Source organism: Chaetura pelagica, unplaced genomic scaffold, assembly GCF_000747805.2.
Source record: "Chaetura pelagica isolate M959 unplaced genomic scaffold, ChaPel_1.0 scaffold300, whole genome shotgun sequence".
NCBI lineage: Eukaryota > Metazoa > Chordata > Aves > Apodiformes > Apodidae > Chaetura > Chaetura pelagica.
The window spans coordinates 2,392,836-2,415,944 of NW_009951945.1; the positions used below are offsets into that span (position 1 = coordinate 2,392,836).

The window sequence follows — 23,109 nt, forward strand, 5'->3', positions numbered from 1 at the left end:
TCAGCAGGACATCCATGTCTACATCACTGCCCAGAGCCACCACTGTGGGCATGACATCTTGCTTCTTCATGGAGTTGATGGCCTCCTCCAGGTTCTTGCTTCCCGTGATGCCATCGGTGATGAAGACGAAGGAGAGCTCGGCGTTACGCCGGGCGAGGCGCTGCCCGTTGCCCGGGCTGAGCACGATGTTGTTGATGGCATGTATGATGGCTGACCCGATGTTGGAGGACGAGTCCAGGTACTTGATCTGGGCCAGGGCGTTGGAGATTTCCGTCAGGTTGTGGGTCAGTGGGAAGACCACGTCCTGCTCCCTCTCGCTGCCGTACTGCAGCAGGGCGAGCCGGGCGCTCATGTTGTCGCTGCTGCTCCGAGCCAGCGTCAGCTGCCGGGCCACCTCCTCCACAAAGTGGTGGGACCTCTGGAAGTTCTGCTGCCCGATCCTTTCCGAGCCGTCGAGCAAGAAGACGATGTCAACGGGACGTTGTGTGCACTGGGCCACTGCCAGCTCTGCAGGAGAAAGAAGATGACAAGAGTTGGGAGCATAAGAAAGCCCACGGGGGAAGGCTGGGGCTGGCCTCGGGCAGTCGAGGCTGGAGTCACCTCGTGCACCTTTGTCTAAAGAAGGACCAGCCAGACTTGCTGCCAAAGCCTGTCTTTGCAGCTGGCCATGTAGGAGCTTTGCTTCTCATTCCTTCAGCTCCTGGGCACTAGGCCTTAAAGAATGCTAATCCTGAGGCCTATGGCAGACCTCCACAAGCATCCAGGAGATTGGACAGGTATCTACATTTCAGTGCCAGAATTCCATCCACCTTCTTGCAGCAGTGCCCAGCTCTGTATCTGTACCAGTAATGTCCTGAGATTAATGGCAGGCAGCACCTGCAAACCTCTCAGTTATTTCTAGAGAGGGGTTTACTTTCAGAGGGACTCTTCACACACAGATTTGTAGGATGAAAGCAGTTTTCATGCCTCTCACCCAGATCAGTATAATCAACAATCACTAATTCCTGAAGAGCTTCTAAAAGTTGGGTGATATGGTTGGAAAACAAGACTATCCTTGTTGATGCACCTGAATGCAGTATCTAACAGACCAACACTTGGTGAAACACAGTGGGACATTGTTCTTCAGTCACTCAGAGCAGCACCTGTCCCACAATGTGGGCACATGAATATTACACAGTGAATGAATTCAGGAAAAAAAAAGAGAGAAGAAAACAGCAACCTTTGGAGACAGCTGATAGCTGGGGACCATGATTTCCTTCCTTTGCAGTAGGTGTGTGTGTTGCATGTGGTGTTCTTCTGCATGCACTGCCTCTCCTAGAAACACTTGGTTACTGCACTGTTGAATTTTCTTCCTTCTTTTTTTGAGTCTCTTCCTCTGCTGAAAGCACTAGTTGGGAATATGGTTGCACCAGCAGTGCTGACCTGTGATGCAGATGCTGGGGCTGGCCAGCCCTGAGCTGGCAGCAGGGCAATGGCCACATCACTGGCCAGCATTTCTGTGGCCCTAAGCCTGGATCTCCAAAGGACAAAGCCCTGGAGGTGATGCCATGTGGTGATGCACGACTGGCAAGAACAGGAGATCCTGGAGCAGCTCCAGGTTTGGGTTAAGAGGATCACATCAGGCTGGATTTCTGTACTATGAGCAAGTCCAAGTTGACACAGGGCTTCCTCTGAGCCAAATGCTGCTACACCTGGATCCAGCACAGCAGGGTGCTGAGCCAGCCTAGGTCCTTGTAGAGACGAGCAACGAGTGAATCACTATTTAGCTCACTAGTATTAGCTATGTAGTCAACACTCCAAGTTATATTTGAAGCCAAATAGATACATGCACCCTTGAGTCTAGAGAGACAGCACCCAACAGGAATCCAGCAGCACAAGGCAGTGTGGCAGAGGCTCTGATGGTCCACTGTTTAGCTCACAGACTATTTGGCACCACTTCCATCCAGGATAAACAGTCAAACCTGATGCAGGGACTTCTGCTGGTATTTGTGGTTTAACTTAACTTGTTGGACATCACAAAAGCCTGTGGCTGATTCTGTATCATGTTCCCTAGCATTTCTCCTTAGCCCACACTGTAAAACATACCTACAGTGATGTCCTGCCTTGACTGGTGCTTCCTGTACATTGTCTTACTGGGAACAACAGGCTCCTGTAATCCCAGTTCCAACACCAGTAAAACCAAGCTCCAAGTGATGCTTCCCCCCCTCCCCCAGGCTTTTTGAATATTGCATTTTGAAATTCAGCTGCAATCCTCCACTCCCTTAAAACATAAAGGTACATACTCACCTCTGCCCAACCTTCCTGGAGAAATGGTGTCTAAAGGTACATTGATGCCACAGTTCCTGCTATGCAGGCACTGCTGCCACAAGGATACTTTGCCTTGGCAGCACCTGCCCTCCTGATCCTCCTCTACTCTGTGCAGTCGTGGAGGTGGAAAGGCAGGAACACACAGTCCTTGCAACCAAGCAGCCCAAAATCTACGTAGGGGTCAGCAAAAGCAGTTGGAAGCCAGAAGGTGGGGCTGAGGGCTGCATATCGTGTTCGAGAAGCATTACCAGTCTGTCTCCTCTGATGCTTGCCTACATGGAGTCAAGTTTCTCAAGATGACAAGCAAGATCCACCTGCCTCCCACATGACCAGAAGCAAGCCTTAAGAGCTCCTAGTTGAGCAGACTGTGGCTGAGAACACCACCACTCCACAGAGCTTCAGTGAGAGGGTAACACATCTGGCTCCCCAGGCAGCCCCTGCTGCAGCAGCACTCCCCCAAGACCCCTCCTGCTGCTCTGCCCTGATGGCTGGAGAAGGCAGCCCACCAGCTGTGTGATAAGATGCCTTTACTCATGAGTTATCCCATGGGAACACAACACAGGTGCAAGCAGCATGACAAAACCTTGGGTTTGTCCTGTTCAGTGTCACACTTTGGTTGAGGCTTGTTCCCATCTCTGGGAGGCTGAGGAACCCCCTGCCCTTTCCTGCAGCAAGGAACAAGATTCCCATCCTCTAAGATGAGCTCTAGGAGGCACCACCACGAATTAGGCCAACTAAAACTTTCACATCACACTTTTAACTGGAGCATCAATCCTTCTCATGGAGTGCCCAGCAAGGCATGAAGCCTGCAGCTCACTGTGCTGCATCTGTGTGCTAGGACACAACTCGGGACACTCAACAGCCACTGCACAAACAGCAGAAATACCAGCAATTCTCCTGCCATTAGCCACCCATCCAGTTACCTGCATCTGCAGAGTAACCCCTCCCATTTATATCATGTTCCTGCTTCTGTAAAACCTGGGTAACTTGTCTTTCCTCTATTGTTTCACAGTGTTGACAGTAGAGATGAAAGCAAGATGGGGACTGACCTTCCTCTAGGTCACAGCTGGAGCAGGTCAACTTCCTTGCAGCCCAGCAGGCTAAGTCACACTCTGCTTTTGGGGTAAAAATCAAACCAGAGCAGGGAGCCTGGCTTTGCACAGACTGCCTGGAATATGCGGATTACCATCAGGTGCTATCATATGGACTCAGACACAGGCAGATCCTCATCCTTAGACCTTCACCCAAAACTCTGAACACACCATTTCAAGCTCTCTGAATTTTCTCTCCGTTACGTGCCAACAGCAGAGTTCTCTGAGTTCTCTGTCCCTACAGACTGGGAGCAAAAAGCACTGAAACCTTAAGAGAAATCCTAACTTTTATGGAGTGTGTCCAACCTGCTCATGTGCTGAGCGACAAAAATACCTCCTCTTGTTGCTGGGTGGCTTCAAGCCTAGACTGGCAAGCCCCAGATGCTGAAAGCACTGCAAGAAGTTCTAAGTGGGCAGGTTCTACCTCCCAATTCCCGTGCCTGAGCTTGGCAACTGGCTCCCCCTTTGCACACCTGGAAACATTACAGCCCAACTGCATTTCTGAAGACCACACATCTCCCTTCTGCCCATTAAATATGACATTTGCTCAGTATACTTTATTGCAATAATACCAGGCCAGGCTGCACAATTCACTTGCTAGCAGCAGACACTTCTATGCTTATGTCTGCACACAAAATGCCATTTTCTCTTCCTACAGCTTGAGAAGGCAATAGTTATCCTGGAGGCAGGGATAACAGTTGGCTGCCTGACTCGGTGAAAACCAGGGGCCAAGGGATGGGTCTTGGTCTCTCTGAACCAAACTAGCCCTGGGTTTGGACTGAACCTACCTCACATTTAAATACTTGCTTTTACATAGCTCAGATGGCAGGGGTTTGAGTGCCCACAGGAACGGGTCTTTGCTTTGGGCTGCCTGGTCCTACCTAACCTCTAGCTCTTGGATATTCACAGGTACACATTGCTGGTTAAGACAGAAGAAACACAAATAAACAAGCAGTGAAAAAGGCAGAGGGAGCTCATACAGCTTCTGAGAGAAGCACTCCCCAGGTTTTGGTACCCTCAAAGGAAAGCAATGCTGCCCTCTCCCTCATACAGCTTGCTCCTTCCCTTCTAGGCCCCAGTTACCCATGGCTGTGCAGAGACAATTGCTGCAGTGAGGGGAGATGCACCTTGTTTGGCCAGTCTTGCCACACACACATTCTGCAGGACCCAAGGAGAGCTCTCAGGGTTACCCAGAGAGGATGCAGCAGGTGCTTCAGAAGCAGCCAGCAACCACATGCACAGGAAAGCACATCATTAGGCTCTTTGCAGACAAGGGGCTTACCCTGGCCCTCAGCCACCTGCGTGCCAGCAGTCTCCTTGGTGGAGCCTGGTGCCTGTGGGCTGGGACATGCTACCCTGCCAGAGTGGGGCTGGGGCACGGGAGGGCCAGAGGGGAGCAGCGTGGCCAGCTCTGCGACCAAAGCAAGGCAGCTGCTCTGCAGAAAAGCAGTGGGCAAAACAAGCATCTCCTGACACCAGTGGAGAAAGCTGCCAGCCCCATCAGCCAGCCAAGCCGGAGAGGACTGTCCCTTTGTGTCACATCCCCAGCTGAGTGCAACCAAGCAGTTCCACTGCCTGTGGTTCTCCTAAACTAAAAGCATCTGCCAATGTACCCTCTGCCAACCAGGCCCTCGAGGAAAGACAAACTGCCACCTCCACTCCACCTCTGCCTCCACCCACTCCACGCCGTCTCTGACGGAGCCATCAGCAAAGCCCTATCACGGTTTCTGGGTCCCCCACAATCTCGCTGTGCACCATTTTGAAGGTGTCAATGAACAAGTCCATCCACTCCTGTCGCTCATTTCCCGTGGCAAACTTGGCTTTTTCGGCGGTGAAGGCCAGAGTGGCCACCAGCTGGGGGTACGTGCTGGGGTCCTGGGCTTCCCGCGTGGAGTTTAGGAACTGGGCGATCGAGTGTGTGGTGCTTGGGAAATCTATGTTGACTCCCTCTTCCATAGGGCGGAAAATAAGTGGGTTTACGTTCCCAGGGTTCCTGTCATCTGCAAGTGAGCGTCAAAAGAATATTTTCAGGGCTTGCCAGCAATGGCTCTGAATGCTACACCTGCCTTTCCCACAGGCGCTGCACCCGAGAGGAACAGAGCTGATGAGGGACAGAGAAATAAAGACCAAAGCCAGATCTTAAAATATTTCTGCCACTTTCAAGTCTGAGGAATGGTGGGATTCGTGCCAAAACCAATCACACATCAACTGAGAGGCTTCAGGAAAGGACATGAAACCTCAACTGCCTGGGTCCTTCCCACTCCATCCAGCACAGGGATGTTGGAGAAAGGGCAGCCTCAGGAAGAGGGCCGTGGGGTCCAGCTTCTCTCTGCCTATGGGATTCAGCCATCACGTAGCTTTGATTCTGCTCCATGCAAACTGTACCCATGATGCTGTACAGCCAGACATCTAAGGGACAGCATTATGAGAACTTCTTGCCCGCAGTCAGCCTGCCCTGATTTGGCTAGAGTCATTGCCCTGTGGTGTGCAATGCTCCCGTGTGGTATGCAGGACCTCAAGAGCCTCCAGCTCCACCTGACTACACTGAACTTCCATTTGAATAACATCCCAAAGCTCCAAGCAAAGCCTTCTGCGTGGGTTAGAAAGCATCACAGAGCACCATGCAGCTTCTGTTGAAGCAAGTGGTCAGTTCAGGTTTGCTCAGCACTGAACCTGTTTCACACCCCAGCACCTGTCACCACTGCTGCAGTGGACAGGGAGACAAGGCTCTGCCCTGCAGATGGGAAAGCCTGGGCTTCCTTAGGCAGAGCACTGAGGCAGCACAACTTCAGCTGCAGATGTGAAGCTAAAGTGGTGACATGACTGGCTCTGCAAAGCAGCAGGGGGAAGCCAGGGAGTGGGTGATAACCTGTCCCTCTCTGTGCTCCGCTGCCAATACCCAGGCTGGGCCTGAACTGCCTGGTGTGAGCAACTGATTTGCTCCTTAAAGTGCCAAGACTGCAAATCTGACAGCCGTGGGACCAAGAACAGGGCTGGGGGCAGCTGCCTTCCTGACCTGAACCTGTCTGGCCTGTCTACAACTGGACTCACACGTTGGATGTGCACGAAGCTCACTCATATCCTGCAGAGGGCACTGTCCCCATCCAAAGGGTTTACATGTGAACTGGCACCAGCTCTTGTGATGTTCTTGAACAGGAGGAAGCTGAGCACTAAGCAGAGAAGGTCCAGGCTCTGTCACATCCCATCCTTATGTCACATCCCATCCAACACGTTCCCTTGCAATGATCACAAATGTGATCACTGCAAACCCTTCTAGATGATGACAGCAATGCCTCGTGGATCATCTGGTGTGAGTAGAAGGCACTTCAGTTAAAGGTCACTGAGTTCTTAGGTATCACTTAAAACTTGATCTACCAGGCCTAGCACAGATCCTTGCACACTGAGACAACTTTCTGCCCCTGCCAAGATGGGTGTGCTGGCACTTTCAAGGAAGGCCCACGCATACCTGGCCACGTCACTCCACATCCCAAGTCCTCCAGGGTGCAGGGTCTGCACTTGACCTGGCCTGCCTTTGGCATGGCTTGAGGGATTCACCCTTTTTCTAGAATCATCTTCCTTAGAGAAGACCTTTCAGATCATCAAGTCCAACCATTAACCCAGCACTGCCAAAGCCACCACTAAACCACATCCTGCCTTATCACCTCTGCACAGCTTTTAAATCCCCACAGGGATGGTGACTCCACCATGGCCCTGGGCAGTCTGTTCCAGGGCCTGACAATCCTTTTAGGAAAGAAATTGTTCCCAATAACCAACCTAAACTTCTCCAGGCACAAATTGAGGCCATTTCCTCTTATCCTGTCACTTGTTACTTGGGAGAAGAGACCGACCCTCTCACTCCAACCTTCCTTCAGGCAGTTGTAGAAACAAGAAGGTTCAGCCTTCTCTTCTCCAGGCTGAACATCCCCAGTTCCCTCAGCTACTCCTCACAACACTTGTTCTCCAGAACCCTCCCCAGCTCTGCTGCCCTTCTCTGGACACACTCCAGAACCTCCTTAAGCCATTTCTGTTGTGGTCCCCAGGACTGTCAGGTACCAGCAAGCTGTTCTCACTTTGCATCAGGAACAGAGGCATCCAAGGGCACTAGAGGGAAAGGACCACCAGCTTCACCTTGCTTTGAAGAGCTTTGATGGCCCAAGCCTAGGAGAATGTGAATGGGCCACTGCTTGGGTCAGACTCTCTCCTGCAACTGTTCTTCAGAAATGGGGAGGCTGCAAAAGATCAAAACCTTTGAAGACACCTGAGCAGTCATGAACATGGCACGGAGAAGTCACCTCTTCATGCATAGATCTGCAGCACAAAGCTCTCCAGGGGACACTGCAGGGGAGCCTGTGTGGATAGTTCAGCATCACGGTTGGACACTGATCTCTGCATGGCCAGGGGCAAATACTGAAAATCCTACTGAGATTTTAGCCAGAAATAATGATATCTTTTCTGTCTTCAGTTTTCTGAGTGTCCTTGGACCAGTTTTCCTTTGCTTTAGATGGAAATGAAGGGACTTCTTTGAAAAAGGAAAGTTGAGATTCTGTCTAATACAGAATTATGAAGTCTGAGAGTCTGAAGTCTGAGACTTTCACAAAATCTGATTCATGGCAAAAGTAAAGATAATAACTGCAAGAACTGGCAGCAACATTTTGATCCCTAAAAGCTTTGTGTGTGTCAGCAACCAGGGCATCTGTTGCACTGGAACAGGCACAGAGCCTCAGACAGGGTCTCCAGGAGTTCAGGTTGCAGATTTGCCCCTCAAAAAGCAAAATGTGATCAAAGTGAAGCTACCTCCACCAAGCAGCAGCCATCCCCTTTGTACCAGAGGACCCTTACAGCCATTTTCCTATAATCCAACACCCTGAGTTAATTGCTAATTAAATACAGCCAGCGTTAGAGAAGCCAAAGCTTTGATTACACTACAGTGGTCCCAACCTTCTGCTCTCTGCCCTTGTCAGTCCCAAGGAACATCCTGCCCAGTGCTGCAGGTTGGACTCTGCATCTCAAAAGCCACATCAGGGGGAGAGTTTGGCAAGGGGGTTGGGACTTGATGTGTCACAGAGACAGTACAAGTGAGAAAGTAATCTGGAGTCTGAGTTTGGAGGTCAAAACGTGGTGGCTCCCAGGAACTGGGACAGGGAGAAAAAGCAGGGCTGGGCCATGCTGGTGCCCCAACACAGGGCACTCATACCTACCTGCACAGAGAAGTCAGTAAGGAAAGAGCAGGAGATGAAACCCCAGAGCCTCTCCTCATGTAAAGTAATGCTGGTTCCCAAACCTCTGCCATCCAAAGGGAATGAGCATGACTGCACACCCGCCTCCCTCTCCTGAGCCTTGGCCACTCTCCCCTGGACCTACCGCTTTGTGCAGATAACATGAAGCTACTTGGAATGTTTACCTGTCTGGCAGGGCAGCTCCGGGCAGACAATCTGGGGATCTGGAAGGAAAAGAAACAAGGAAAACTGAGTGCCTTGCACAGTCAGGGTGGCAGGGTGAGGTGTCTTACAAGGCGAACAGACTCTGAAGGACTGTCCCAACAGGCTGGTCTGTACCTTGAGGAAGGACTGTTTATACAGGGCTACATTAAAGGTCAGGCCCCACCATGAATGGCCCAGCTTATGACCCACTGGCCAAACTGCTGGGACACAGCGTCTCTGCAATTATTGCAGTGCCCTGCATATGTCCTCCACCCCAAACCCTGGGGCTAGGGAACTAGGACAAGGACAGGCACAGACCTGGGCAGAGCACGTCCTCCATCTTGTCAATGAATTCCTCTGCCACCAGGTCTGAGAAGAGCCTCATCTTCTGGACTCGCTGGGGTTCATTGCAGGCAATGGAGACCAGAGTCTCACTCTGTTCTGGCTGATCAAACATGTCTCCAATGCCAATGGTGTTGACGACCACGTCTCTACCACAAAGAGCCCCAAGGTTCTTGTCGTCATCCCGGGGGTCGTAGCGCCCATCCGTGATCACCACAGCAAACACTTGGGCTTTCTCCCTCCTGCTTTCCTTGATGAGCTTGTTGTAGGCAAACTGGAGGGCAGATGGTGTCCAGGTGCCTCCAGCAATCCACTCCAGGCGTTTCACTGCTTCCTTGAAGCTTGACAGTGAATCAATGCGCTCATCATCAAGCTTGATAGCTTCGAAGGTCCCCTCATGGCTGTACTGCACCACCCCAACACGGGCACCTGCCAACGGAGGGTCATGTTACTTGTCTTTGTGTCCTCAGTGAAAAGTGCAGAAAGTCAGCAGACTTGTGTGTCAGCAAAGAGCTGCCCAATTGGCCTCTAAAGATGGGAAGGGGGTAAAGCAGAAACTGCTGGGAACGTGATGGACAGATGGATTGCAACACCCAGGGCAGTTACAGACAAAAGTGGAAGCTGAAGGGTTCCAAGACCCTTTACTTTTCCCCCTGCCGTACTCTGTCCCCACAGAATCCAGACCTGTCTGTGACTTGGGGTCCTTGGCAATAGAGCCCAGCCTGCTGACCACGTTGACAACAAAATTCTTCTCCAGGGTGAAGTTGGTGTAGCCAATACTCTCCGAGCTGTCTATGACAAACATGATGTCCAGGGCACCACAGCGCTTCTCACAGTCTGGGGAGAGGAACAGAAGGAGGAAAATGCAAAGGTCAGCAATGGTGGGAACAAGAGCCTCCAGGGCACAACAGACCATCTATGGGAAGATGGAGTTGGCACCACAACAAGCATCCACAGGCTTTGTGGTGCTGCCCACAGCCAGCAGCTTTGGGAGGATGTACATGTGTCTTTCCGTTGAGACATCTCAAAATTAACATCTCCAATCTTCCTGTGCAGGGCAGCTAAGATCCCACTGTACCAGTGCAAAGGGCAGCTCATGGGACAGAGCTCCCTCGAGGGAGCTCCTGAAGAAGGAGGCAGCCTCTGGTGACCCCATCCCTTGAGTGGTCTTTCCCCTGCCCTAGGGAGAGGTTCTGCTCACCACAGCATCCACACGTCTCTCGCACGTAGGTCATCACATCGCAGTCCTGCCAGCAAAGGGGTGCAGGGTGAATGTCTCATCCCTGGGCAACATCTCCCTCCTTCCCACCGAGCCAGCTCCTTCCCCCCTTCCCTTGGCTCCCATGGGAAGCCAGAGGCCAGGCAGCCACAGGACCTGATGTCCTGTTTTCATTCTTAAGCAGTGCCCAGCAAGGCCAGGGTTGCCCCAGGAGGCTGCAGGGCAATGGTACTTACAGTCAGGCCAGGATCTCCTGGTGGGCCAGGGGTCCCCTGTAAGAAGAGCACAAGGATTTCAGGCACAATTTTCCCACAGAACGGTTTGGGTTGGAAAGATCATCCATTTCCACCCCCCCGTCATGGTCAGGGACACCTCCCACTAGACCAGGTTGCTCCAAGCCCCATCCAACCTGCCCTTCAACACTGCCAGGGATGGAGCAGCCACAGCTTCCCTGGGCAACCTGGGGCAAGGTCTCACCACCCTCACAGTGAAGAACTTCTTCCTAATATTCAATCTACATATCTCTTTTTTCTGCTTGAAACCCTTTCCCCTCATCCTATCACTCCCTACCCTTGTCCCAAGCCCCTCCCCAGCTTTCCTGGAGCCCCTTCAGGCACTGGAAGCTGCTCTAAGGTCTCCCTGGAGCCTTCTCTTCTCCAGGCTGAACACCCCAACTCTCCTAGCCTGTCTCCAGAGCTGAGCTGCTCCAGCCCTCTGATCATCTTTGTGGCATCCTCTGGACTTGCTCCAACAGCTCCATGAGTTCTCTTTTTGGAAACTAGACATCAGAGCCACCAAAAACATGGCTTTTTGCAAAGGATTGTCACAGGAAGGGTAGGAAAGCCTCACTGGAAGCCAGCAGATATGTCTGGCAGCTGGTGTATCCTCCAGCAAGCCCTACAGTAGGGTGACCCACTGGGGTCCTCTGGGCTTTAGAGCATCAAGAAGAAGTGGGGAGAAGAGGAAGAAACTGCAGCATCTGCTCAGAAATTATGGCAGGATATTGTACCTCAAGGCCTGGTTCACCAGCTGGACCTCGGGGTCCAGGTTCACCTCCTGGGCCAGGATCACCCTGGAGAAGAAGCAAAGAAGGGTCAAATATCTCCCCAGCAAGGCTGGAGATGCCGCCGTTTGTGCTGGGGGCTCCTCCTGACCCCCTCATCAGGCACAGCCCTGCTAAGGGCTGTCACCAGCCTGCTCAGCTGAGCCTGGGGACACAGGGTGGGCAGGAGAGCAGGCAGCGCCAGCCCCAGCACGCCTGGCAGAGCTGTGGGAGGGAGACACTGACCCCCTGGGGTGTCTTCTTACCGGTTCCCCCTTCTCTCCTTTGGTTCCCTGCAGTCCTTTTGGTCCAAGCTCACCTCTTTGTCCCTGCTCGAAGGAAGGAGAAACAGATGCAGCAGGGAGCACATCTGGATGTGCTCAGGAATTACTGCTACAAGCCCGTCAAAAGCACATGTCTGGCCTGGCCTGGGAGGGCACTCTCCACACCAGCAGCTCAGCCCAGAGGAAATAAACAGTGTTTACACAGGCATTAAGTAAGAATAAAGAAGTTTTGAAAAAACATATGGTTTCAACAGGAGATGGGCTTGGGAGATACACCCAGGCTGGGCAGTTGCAGGGAACAGCCAGGACAGCTGTCGGCAGGACAGGCTCCTTGGCCATGCACTTGGAGGGTCAGGAAGCAACTATTCAGCATTTCAGTCAGTCCAGAAACAGGTGACAGAGACAAACACACTCACCTTGGGCCCTGGCAGCCCCTTCTCACCCTTGTCACCCTGCAAAAGGAGAGGAGGGAGAGGTCAGCACGCAGGCTGTGCCAGCCCCGCAGCGCACAGACCTACATCCCAGATCTGCAGTGAGGGGCAGGAAGCTGAGCAGCACAGCAGCTTCAGGGCAGTGGGTTGCAGCCAGCTTCCCATCACCACTGTGGAGGCTGGGGTCCCCAGCACCTCTGCCATGAGGCTGATGAAGCCACAGCCAGGTTCAGTCCCAGTGTTCAACCCTCCTGCCCTCTTTGAGGGCTTCAATTTTTGTCACCCTGATCATTTTTCTTCTTCCTTCCCTCTTCCCCCAGGCTGCTCAGTTTCAACAGCAAATCATGGTGCTTCTCTGTCTGTGCTGGATTAGGGATACTTACCTGTGGTCCTCTGGGTCCAGGGTAGCTAAAGCCAGGTCTGCCTCTGTCACCCTTGGGAAGAAAAAAACCAAACTGTCAGAAACCAAACCTGGCCCTTCTGACCAGTGATGCCAGTGACACTCAGAGCTGCTTTCATCCCCTCTCAGGGCTGAGGCACCACCAGGAGCTGTGACTTCTGCAGCTGGCTCTGAAACATAGGGAATGGCTGTGTGGGGCAAGGCTTCGTAGGTTCTTGGGGACACTGCATGCCAGGGACACCCCTGAATCTGTCCAGGGTAAGGGGTGGCCAGACCAAGACCCAGAGGAGCTGAGGTTGGAGCCAGTCTGTTCCTGAGGGACACAAGTTTGTGCAGTGTAAACTGCCTCTTTTTAAATACCACTAAAGCAGCAGAGCAAAACAGCCTTTCAAATGCAGAGTTGCATTTAGGTACTTTACCTTTGGTCCTGGTGGTCCAGCATCACCTCTTGGGCCCAAGTCACCAGGATCCCCACGTGATCCCTGCAGGAAAAGTGTTGGGGAGAGGGGAGGACACAGGTGAGGATGTTCCCTGGCCATGCAGAGGGACCATGCTGGAGACACCAGCTCTGAAGATGATGCTGTGAGACCATCCCCCCTCCCAAAGGGGTTATTGTGACAGTGACTGATTCAGCACTCAAGTTCCCACATCCCATGAAGCCACACAGATGTCATGGCACTGCTGCCACAGTGGGGTGCTTGTGCCTCTAATTACAGAGGCAGGAGAAATGGGTGTCTGGGACACTCCACCTTCCCTTGTCCTGTGACCCCAAGGTGGTGGTCCCTTCCACGTTGTCATGGGAACACCTGGGACTCAGAATGATGGAGTAGCAGGGACTCCTGGGTCCTACAACTTCTCCTTGATCTGGGAAGGGCTAGCCAGAAGCCACTGGGCTTGTTTTTGAGAAAAGGTCAGGCAGGCCCTTGGGAGGGACAGTGCAGCCAGCTTCCATCAGCAAGGGCAAGCTTTCACTGCAGAGGGAGGTCGTGGTCACACAGGTGCCCCTGGATGACTTACTGTGTTGCCTGGCCCTCCCACAGCACCTGGAGGGCCCCGGGGTCCTGGCACTCCTTGGTCTCCCTGCAAAGCAAAGCAAGACAAGAGTGAACAGTGGCAGGGACAGATGTGCACGAGAAGGAAAGGAGGTTACAGCTGCCCCAGATGGCAGCAGTGCTCTTCCTCCCTCCTGGCTGTCACCAACCCTGCTTCATGCTTACCCTTGCTCCTTTGCTTCCAACCTCACCGGGCAGGCCACGAGGACCCTCTGGACCAGGATCTCCCTGTGAAGATGGTAAAGATATTCCTGGTCAGGGGTGCCTCCAGCACTGTCTGTGTGCTCCTTGGAGCCATTATGCTGTTCTCAAATGTGTTAGGAACATAGTCTCAGGACACTGTGCCCTCGGAACAGGTCTCTTAGCATCGAGCTTTCCTGCCCTTCATTTTTCTCTGGATCAAGCCCTGGAAAAGGAGGCTGTACCTGCTGCTCCCAGGGCAGGCAGCAGGCACAGCAGGAGCACAGCACACATACAAAGCCCGCTGGGATGGACACGTCACGACTAGGCAGTGGCACATCACACACACACACACACACCCACACACCAGTCCTGTGTATCTTGGGCTCATCGGCAATGGTCTGGGCAGTTGTTTTACTCACCCTTTCTCCCTTGGTCCCAGGAGTGCCTTTGCTGCCTTTTGGCCCTGGATCTCCACGTCGACCCTTGGCAGACACAGAAAGTCACATAAAGGGGATGCAAAGACAAATGCTAGCTGGGCAGTGATGCCTGGCTGTCCTGCCTTCTCCCTCCTGGCCCAAGAGATGCCTCCTTGCCTTAGTGAGTACATGCCTGGAGCAGGGATTCCCACGCTTGCACTGCTTGGGGGATCTTGCCTTTGGCTTTTGGGAAGCCACAGCCAGACTCTTCTTTCAGGAGAGCGGTCACTGCAGTGACCACAAACACTTGTGGTTTCTTCCCTCAGGGTTCAGGACTCTGCTTTACTTCCAGCTCATCTGGCCTTGCTTCCCCCACCAGATCTCACACAAGGACACAAGCCAGCTGGGCTCTGGGCCCTTAGTGCTGGTGGAGCCACGCTGCTGTATTCTGCCAGGGAACATCATCTCCAACCCACCCCCCAAATTTTCCAGTGCCTCATCCCATTGGCTTGGGTCTGGTGGCACCACTGATGGCATGACATGGCTGAGATTTGATGCTGCCCCTTTCAGAGAGCTCTACCATGACAGATACCAGATCTCAGCTCTGTGAGCTCTTGCGAGAAGACAGAGGCTTGAGGAACTTGCAAAAGGTCCCTGGGCATCCACAGGGGCATTTGTGGTTATGGGGGAACACAGGATGCTTCTCTAAGTAGAAATGCTTAACATCAGGCTTAGGATTATGGAAGCACTGCTCTGTGAAGATGGGGGAGACAAAGAGATCAGCATCTGCACATCTTTTGGGATGCAGAAGGCAGGGCAGGCAGGACAAATGGGGCATTTTCTCAGAGCTTATCCATGAAAGTGCATCAGGCTCCTGTGGTGTGCCCACTGTCCAGGGAGCTCTTCAGACACTTACAGGCTCTCCTTTGGGTCCAGGAGGTCCTGCTTCACCTCTACTTCCCTTAATTCCAGCAGGTCCTTGAGCTCCAGTGTTGCCTGGAACTCCCTTGGAGAAGGAAAAGAAATACAGTTTGTTGGAAGACAGGTCAAGGTGCACACACACTCCCCACTTGTTCTGTGTCAAGCAGTCCACCCTTGAGTAGATGTGTGTACAAGCACACAACTGCTGCTTCCACACACTCAGCTGAATGCACAGGCTCCAGCCTTGGAGCAGTGTGATGCTGTGTCACCTCTCCTCCATCACCAAAGACTTGTTAACTCTTCCTCACAGCATCTGTCCAGCCCTGCCCAAACCTGGAGGGTTATTCCAGCCTCCTCCACTGTGTCTGCAGTAACTGGCCACCAGCACAGCAACCCCTTTGGTCATTAATTGTTAAAGTTTACCCACTGAATAACAACAGCCTGCAAACACTGGCACTGCCACAACAGCTGAGGAAGTCAAGAGGCTGTGGCAAAGGAAATCACAGCCCAACAGGGCCTTTCTACTCAGGAGAAGATGGGATGAGAAGGAACCATCATGCAGTGCAACACATTGGCTAGAAAGGGAAGTTCTCCTGAATCTACTTTGCCTGCTTTGCTCTCCTCTGGACAAAACTCCAGGCCCATTCTCATTTTGCTCTGGGCAGCTGCAGGGATGTTGCACAGTTCCCCTCCTGTTGCCCACAACATTTCTGACTGTACTGGTGGGGACATGCAGAGCAGGAGAGCTCACTCGAGCACCCAGGGGGTGGGCTAATTTGCAGAATCACCAGGATGCCTTGGCAAGCAACCATCTCAGTGCTGCCCCTAGCCCATGGCCAGCAGTTGATGCCACACCAGCTCCATGCCACGTGGAGCAGACCCCAGTAAGACCCTGGAGACATCTGAAAGCTGCGTGAACCTACCGGGGCTCCTTTTTCTCCTGGAGGTCCTGTAGGTCCACTGCGACCAGGCCGGCCAGGATCTCCCTGAAACAGCCAGAGAGCAATGGTCATTGCCTGCACCATGAGAAGCCTAAGGAGAAGGGCCAGCAAGGCTCTTCCCTCAGCTCCTGTGTCTAGTGATGGGATCCAAAGGCCAGAGCCTGTGAGCTTCATGAATAGTGAAGGATTTAAAGAGGAAATACAGGCAGTGGTGTTCAGCTGTCCCCACTGGTGGCCTCTGCTAACACTGTGCTCACTGTTCAGGGCACTTGTACCTTTATGCCTTCATCTCCTCTTTCACCTTGGTCTCCTGCATCTCCTGGGTAGCCATCAGGGCCCTAGAGAGGGAAAGGACAAAGAACCACATGCTCAGCTGTGGCAACAATTTGCACTTTCCCTGCAGAATAACTCAAGGGGCTCAGAAAGTTGCTCCAGAGACTAAAATAGTTTTTGCTTGTTGCATGCATCAAAGGAGCAGATCCTCCTCCCTTTAATGGTTGGACTTGGTGATCTTAAAGGCCTTTTCCAACCAAAATTATTCTATGTGGAAGGGAGGGACACTGGGAAATCCCAGCTTATGTGCCCATGTAAAGGGGGCACAAAAAATTCAAGTTTTACAACCAAAATTATTCTGTGTGGAGGGGAGGGACACTGGGAAATCCCAGCTTACGTGCCCATGTAAAGGGGGCACAAAAAATTCAAGCTGTGCTCTCCATTCCAAGGATCCAATCACGCAACTGGTTGGAAAACAGGCCAGTGACCTCTTGCTGGCCATATCCCTCTGCATCTGCAACTCATCCAGCAGCTGAAGTCAGGGAGATACATCTGATGTGCCCAGTGAGAGAGTTAAGAGTTCCTACCTTGTCACCAGGGTCTCCCTTGCAGCCTGGTGGCCCAATTCTCCCCAGCTTGCCCTAGAGACACAGCAATCAAAAGAAGACAGAGAAGCTGTAGGTGTCTGAAGGGAAAATACAGCTTTTCCTGTTTACAGTTACTAATTGTTAACATCATCTGCTGGCCATACCTGTGATCAGTTAGAGGATAAATAGTTTCTGGAACAAATGTACTTGGGCTGGGTATCCAAAAAATCTTGAAAGGATTTAGTTGAAATGATATAGGTTTAAATAAGGAATTGATAGTTTATTGCTTGACTGCTCAGGAGTAATTACTTGAAGGTTAAATGATAAGGGAGCAATTAGACATTAGAAACACTTGAATAAAGTTGGGCAATTAGCCCAAGGAACCAAGTAGAACTGTTTAGGTCAGCCAAAATAGTGTCTCTGGAGTCAGTTTTGCTAATTTTAATATTAAAACCTATCTCTGGAAGTTAAGATACCCAGCTTTCCTTGAAGACCCCTACCCACTGAGTTTGCACAGTAGAATTAAAATGTGCTGTATCTTTCAATCGAGACAGAGAAAATCTTAACCAATGCACTTGGGTAGTGATTTCCCATTCAAGTATTGCATGTGTTGATTTCCAGGTGCATAAATGCATGGCTGTTCCAGTGCTGTGTGTGCTGGCTTTCCAGGGACACCCCCTCACAGCCTTTCCTACAGAAAACTGCCAACCCACTGCTAGTGCCTCCACTGTGTGGTGTTGGTTTGCACAACACATAAAACTGTTTTGGGACAGCAAAGTGCAACCCAAGCTGTTCTGGCCAGTGGACAGAGCCAGCTGAAATAAACCCAATCAGCCAGTCCCTTTGCAGCACATCTGCATGGCATGTGGATCTGTGGGGGTCATGGCCCCCCTGTACCCACCACAGACGGGACAGGGCACTTCAGGGTTACAAGGCACTTGAAATTGGCTTTGGGACTTAATGTTAAAGGACAGTAGCTTAGAGATGGAATTTCAGACTCTGTGCTGAATTTCTGCCAGCCTTTCTGTGTCCATGTCCTGCAGGGGTCAGTAACTCTCAAGATCAGATATCTACACAAAGAAGATGCAGCTCTGCTGATGTCAGTTACTAAGAAACAGGTAAAATTTTTTTGGGGAAAAAAGAAAAAAAATCACATTTGGGAAAAAAACCCACACATATAAAAGAGAACAAAAGAGACACGAAGAATAACAATAGGGCCTAGATAACTGTGAAATTGTAAGAATTGGAAAAAAACTAGATTCCAATTAGGGAAAAACACTCCCCAGGTGGTCAACAGCCTGGCCCTGAGACAGGCCTGGAGACACCTGCAGGACAGATGGAAGGGATGGAACGAGCAGTGTCCAGAGCTGATCTTGGTTACAGCTTTGAGAAATGGGGGGAAAAACACCAAGTAATTGGATTCACAGCATTAACACACCATTAATGAGCCATCAGCATCCTAAAATACCCACCCCACAGGCTAGAGGGACCCCTGCTAACAATAAGCCCCTCACTCTCTGAGCAGGTGCAGTGAAATTCCTGAGCATTGCCACTTGAAATGGAAGCCAGGAATTAGTGACCAATCGTGTGTGCACAGGACAGAGCAATGTGAGAGATAAAGTTATTTCTCATGTTTTTGGGGATAAAAGTAGCACTTGGGTTTCAGGAAGCTGAGCTGTCCTTGTGGAATGTCACCTTGCTCCCTTTTCTGTGCAGAACTGCACATGAAAGCAAATACCTCATCTGTGTGTGTGGATCTGTGTTGCACACTGGGGAAGAGATCCTGCTGTGGGGACAACACTCCTGGAGCAGGAACACAGCACAGGGTACACATCTAGCTCCTGCAGAAGTTTGCTGCCAAAGGGGTAGCACTTCTGTGACCTGGATTAATTCGTGTCCAGCTGACACATTTCTACAGGACATGCAGAATAATGTGCAAAACAAGTTCATAGAAACCTCAGTCAGAACAAAAAAACCCTAGTGTGTGGGATGGAAGAAACAAAACAAGCTCTGGAGACAAGGGGGGTTAAAGACACAAACCAGCAGCATTGACATTATAAGGTGTTCCCAAGTGGTGTTACCTTCTGTCCATCAGTGCCATTCCGGCCTGCTAAACCAGCAGCACCCTGGAATCAAAGGGGGAAAAAAAGAGGGATCAGTGATCTGTTAACACAATCTCCAGGGTTGGTAGTTGGAACAACATGCAAGTTAGAAAAGGTCCTTTCTTACCCTCCGTCCATCGGATCCAATCTCACCCTGGGGGAAGAAGAGGACAGGAGTCAACTGGTCTGCCTATATCCCTGCCACTCATCTACACTGGAAAAACATCACCACTTCACATGACCTGAGCAATGCCTGGAGGAGACAGGCTTTGGGATGCCCCTGGAAACCCCTCCCCGTGTCTATTTACACATTAAATTACGTATTGAATGTACGTGTTCAATTTACATATTAATAGGGTTGTTATTCTCCCCATAACAGCTAAACTCTCCCTCTTTGCAACTCCTCTCCCACCCCAAGTGCCCAGACCTGCCATTTGGTCTCTTCTTTCTCACCTTCTCTCCTTTCAGCCCTGGGACACCCTAGACAAAAAGAAAAGAAGAAAAATGCTGTTAGTGCCTGGGGATCAGCAGGAGCAGAAGCAACTGCATGGGGGGGCTCAGGTGGGAAACAGGCAGGCTAGAGGGAGAAGCAGCTCTCCCCCTGCTTTACCAAAAGTCAACAAATGCCAAGAGCTCAGTCTCCTGCCATGAGATTCTTACCTTAGGACCTGGGTATCCAATCGGACCTTCAATACCTGGGTCACCCTTAAGGGAAGGAGAGAGGGAGTTAGCTCGAGGTGGCTCCAGTGCTGCAGACATGTGGCCCCAGCCAGGGCAGGGGCAGCACTGCTGGCAGTGCTGAGGGGGTGTGGGACTGCCCACAGCTCACCTGTCGTCCCTTCAGCCCAGGGGACCCTGGCTCGCCCATGTTACCCTTTGCACCCTAAGGAAAGAAAAAAACACACACAACTTCAGTCAGGGCTCAGTGCTGAGGGTGAGGAAGTGTCCTGCAGTGCCTGTGGCAGCCACGGGCATTCTTCTCTTCCCTCCCAGATTAGGATGATTTACCTTTTGCCCCCGGTATCCCTTGGGGCCAGGTGGACCTGCAATCTCCAGGCAGCTCATCTTGTAGCACTGAAATACAGCAAATGAAACAGGAGGTGTAAGCAGGGTGCTTGGTGGGCAGGCCCCCAAATATCTCCATGTACCTCCCCTGCCACCGAGCTAGAATCTACTAGGGCTCCAGCTGAGGATGCAGAAGAACACTATCTGTAAGTGAAAAGCAGAAAGTTGCAGCAAGTACTTTGATTATGGCTTGGCTCTAGGCCCAAACTGGAAGAACAAGACTGCTAAGGTCGGGTGGGCTTGTTCTTCTGGGACTAGCAGGGATGTGTGTGCCCTTCAGAGCATTACTCTGCAGGGCAGAAGCTTCAGCTTGTGCAGCACCCACAAACCTGCCTCTAAAGTGATGAAATGAGTCTATTCAATAGATCAGAATTGACAGCAGGTGAAGGGGCAGGCAGGGAGTGCAGAGTCCAGGATGCCATTTTAACCACTGGGTAAGGACAGGGGGACAGGTCCTCAGGCTCTCCACTGATCCACAGGTGGGCAGAGAGCCATCCCACCAGCTCCCTGCTACTTCAAGGTAAGAGCTGGTATTCTCTAAGTGAGGCAACTTAAAGCTGGGTCATATGGCAATGGCATACAGATGCTGCTCACTCACCTCTCCGTAGGCTTCATGTTTCTGCAAAGGAGAAAACAGAATGAACAAAATCAGTCAAGGTGACCAGTTCCAAAAGAAAAACAGCACCACACCATTAGAGGTGTGTGTGACTGTGAAGGGAGAGGAGACAGCAATGGTCCCACAGCTTTAAAGACTTTCCCAGCAGAATCCTCAATGAATGGTGCCTCACAAGTAGGGCCTCAGAGACCATGCTGATGGTGAGCACATGTCTCAGAGCTGCACACTTTTCCACGCTCCCCTGGATGGGGAGCAGGATGGGGAAGGGGTCTCGCCTTCAGCAAGAGCCAGGACTAGGGTAGCAGCCTGCCCAGACATGCCAGGAGCATAGGCACAAACCAAAGAGTCCTGGTTCAAGCACCTAACCAGAGAAATCAGAGCTGCTCAAGACTCCATTTAAGCCCTTAAGTGCTGAAAGGACACGAAAAAGAACTAAGAGGGCTTTTCCCAGCTAGAGGCGCCCTCCAGCGTCCTGCCAAAACCCGCCGTGGGGCCGCTCAGAAAGCACCCTCCCCACTCCACGCCCTGTTTCCCCTGTCCCCTGCACTGAACCCCCTGGCCTCGGGTAGCACTCCATACCATGGCTTGGATGATCCTGTCGATGGTGCTCACGTCAATGTCCAAGGTGTCCCTCTGGGTGATGGCGTAGTTGTTGCGGTACAGCTCGTGGGGCAGGTTGGCGATCTCCCGCAGGCCCTGCTCGTAGACGTTCTCGCTGGGGGCCACGGCAAAGAGCTTGATCCCCATGTCTCGTGCCCTCTCAGCCTGCATCTTCATCCCCCCACAGGGACTGCCAGTGACGTGGCCATCAGTGATGACTACTGCAAAGTTCACCCCCGAGGCCATCTGGGTCTGGATCTGCTCCGTCATGTTGGAGATGGCGCAGTCCGTGAAGGTGCCCCGGCCAAGGTAGTTAATCGCGGACAGTCTGGGGAGGTAGATGTCTTTGCTGCTGGTTAAAGGGCTGTAAATTTCCACCACATCTGAGTAATGAAGTCCACCAAACTGCCAGGTGATGTAGACTTGGTTCTGGTAGAGCTCAGCCTCCAGTTTATCAATGAACACAGGGATGAACCTCTTTATTTGATCCACGAGGCTCTGGATGGGCACAGTCTGCAGAGCAACGCTCTCCGAGGTGTCGATGATGAAGTACACGTTGATGGGGCAGTTCCTCCTTTCTGCAGGGAGACAATCATTCACTACAGGTCAGAGCACTTCATGCACTGCTGCACCCTCCCCTCTCACTGTCCCCCAGAAACACCTACAGGCAGAACATACAGAACAGGACTAAGAGCTGAAAAGAGAGCAAACAGCAGCTCTTGGCCATCAGGACTTATTTCCACCTGGCCTGGAGGAAACGAGGACGCTAAGGAATAAGTGCCAGGACTGCAAACAAAGAGCAAGGGAACAACTTTTGCTCTCCTGCACTGAGTGAATGCCCTGCCTGCCAGGCTGCTAGTTGCTCTCTGATGTAGAAACATTTTCAAGAAGATCAGACCAAAGTGCAATGCTGAAAAAAACACCAGTCCCACCAAGCTGCAGCAGTAACGTCTGTGTCACAGGCCAGATGACTCTCTAGTGTCCAGGACTTCAGAATCCTAGAATCTGCTCAGTACTGAAACAATCTCAAAAGTCTTGCCATTTTTTGGTAAAAAGTCATGCTGGACATATAAATCACTTCCTCTGCATTGCAACTGGAGAGGACTGAAATCCTTCAAGCAGACTGACTATTGTCCAACATCTGGCAGGCCCTGCCTCTCCAATCAATACATCTCTGCTCTCCTGTGCAAAACCAGAAAAGGGGGTTTTGGTGGAGAATGGTGTTCCCTACAGATGGATGGCTATCCCAGGGCACTGCCAAAGGGACTGGAGAGCTATAACACTCTCAACTCCTTGCAGTCAGACCCTACAACTGAGCATGAGCATGGCCACTGCACTCAGTAAAACTGCTGCCTGCAAAGGAGAGAGACACCCAAATGATCTGGGTTCATACCTGTACAGGAGGAAGAAGTGACTTCTCCAGAATCCCCATCAATCTGAGCACGGAGAGGAACTAGAGCCACACAAAGAAGTGTGGAAAAAAAGGCTCCTCGAAACATCTCGGGAGTTTCTCTGGATATTTAGATGCCTGTGGGAAAACACAAATGACATGTTAAGCAGGATACACAACCTCCCAGCTCTGCTGGGAAGACACAAAGCCAGCCAATGAAGAACAAGACCTCTCCGTCATCGTGCCACATCACTGGACCACTAATGTAGATTTTTGTGCTATCTTGAAAGCCAAGCAATTGAAAGATTTCCTTTGTTGGAGTATGGGAAAGTGATTTAAAGCTTCTCTGTCAGTCTGAAGGGAGGGATCAGGTGGTGGAGCTATGGACAGTGCATCAGGATGGTCTGATTTCATGGTTACTGTCCAG

The 23,109-nt window shown here is 51.6% G+C and overlaps 1 protein-coding gene across 1 annotated transcript in view; it reads right to left on the minus strand.

Moving 5' to 3' along the window:
- COL6A2 (collagen, type VI, alpha 2) overlaps positions 1 to 22,806 on the minus strand; it is a 22,935-nt gene extending 129 nt beyond the window's left edge. The window contains 28 exon segments of the mRNA XM_009996867.1: position 1; positions 3 to 507; positions 8,800 to 8,838; positions 9,137 to 9,589; positions 9,845 to 9,997; positions 10,362 to 10,407; positions 10,616 to 10,651; positions 11,389 to 11,451; positions 11,688 to 11,750; positions 12,122 to 12,157; positions 12,520 to 12,570; positions 12,956 to 13,018; positions 13,554 to 13,616; positions 13,754 to 13,816; positions 14,191 to 14,253; positions 15,104 to 15,193; positions 16,032 to 16,094; positions 16,325 to 16,387; positions 16,910 to 16,963; positions 18,991 to 19,035; positions 19,139 to 19,165; positions 19,465 to 19,491; positions 19,672 to 19,716; positions 19,841 to 19,894; positions 20,020 to 20,085; positions 20,675 to 20,695; positions 21,272 to 21,870; positions 22,686 to 22,806. The exon segment at position 1 is cut by the window's left edge and continues 129 nt beyond it. Of these exon segments, the coding sequence (XP_009995169.1) occupies position 1; positions 3 to 507; positions 8,800 to 8,838; positions 9,137 to 9,589; positions 9,845 to 9,997; positions 10,362 to 10,407; positions 10,616 to 10,651; positions 11,389 to 11,451; positions 11,688 to 11,750; positions 12,122 to 12,157; positions 12,520 to 12,570; positions 12,956 to 13,018; positions 13,554 to 13,616; positions 13,754 to 13,816; positions 14,191 to 14,253; positions 15,104 to 15,193; positions 16,032 to 16,094; positions 16,325 to 16,387; positions 16,910 to 16,963; positions 18,991 to 19,035; positions 19,139 to 19,165; positions 19,465 to 19,491; positions 19,672 to 19,716; positions 19,841 to 19,894; positions 20,020 to 20,085; positions 20,675 to 20,695; positions 21,272 to 21,870; positions 22,686 to 22,791 (2,958 nt within the window). The 5' untranslated portion in view covers positions 22,792 to 22,806.
- Positions 22,807 to 23,109: the final 303 nt, after the last annotated feature.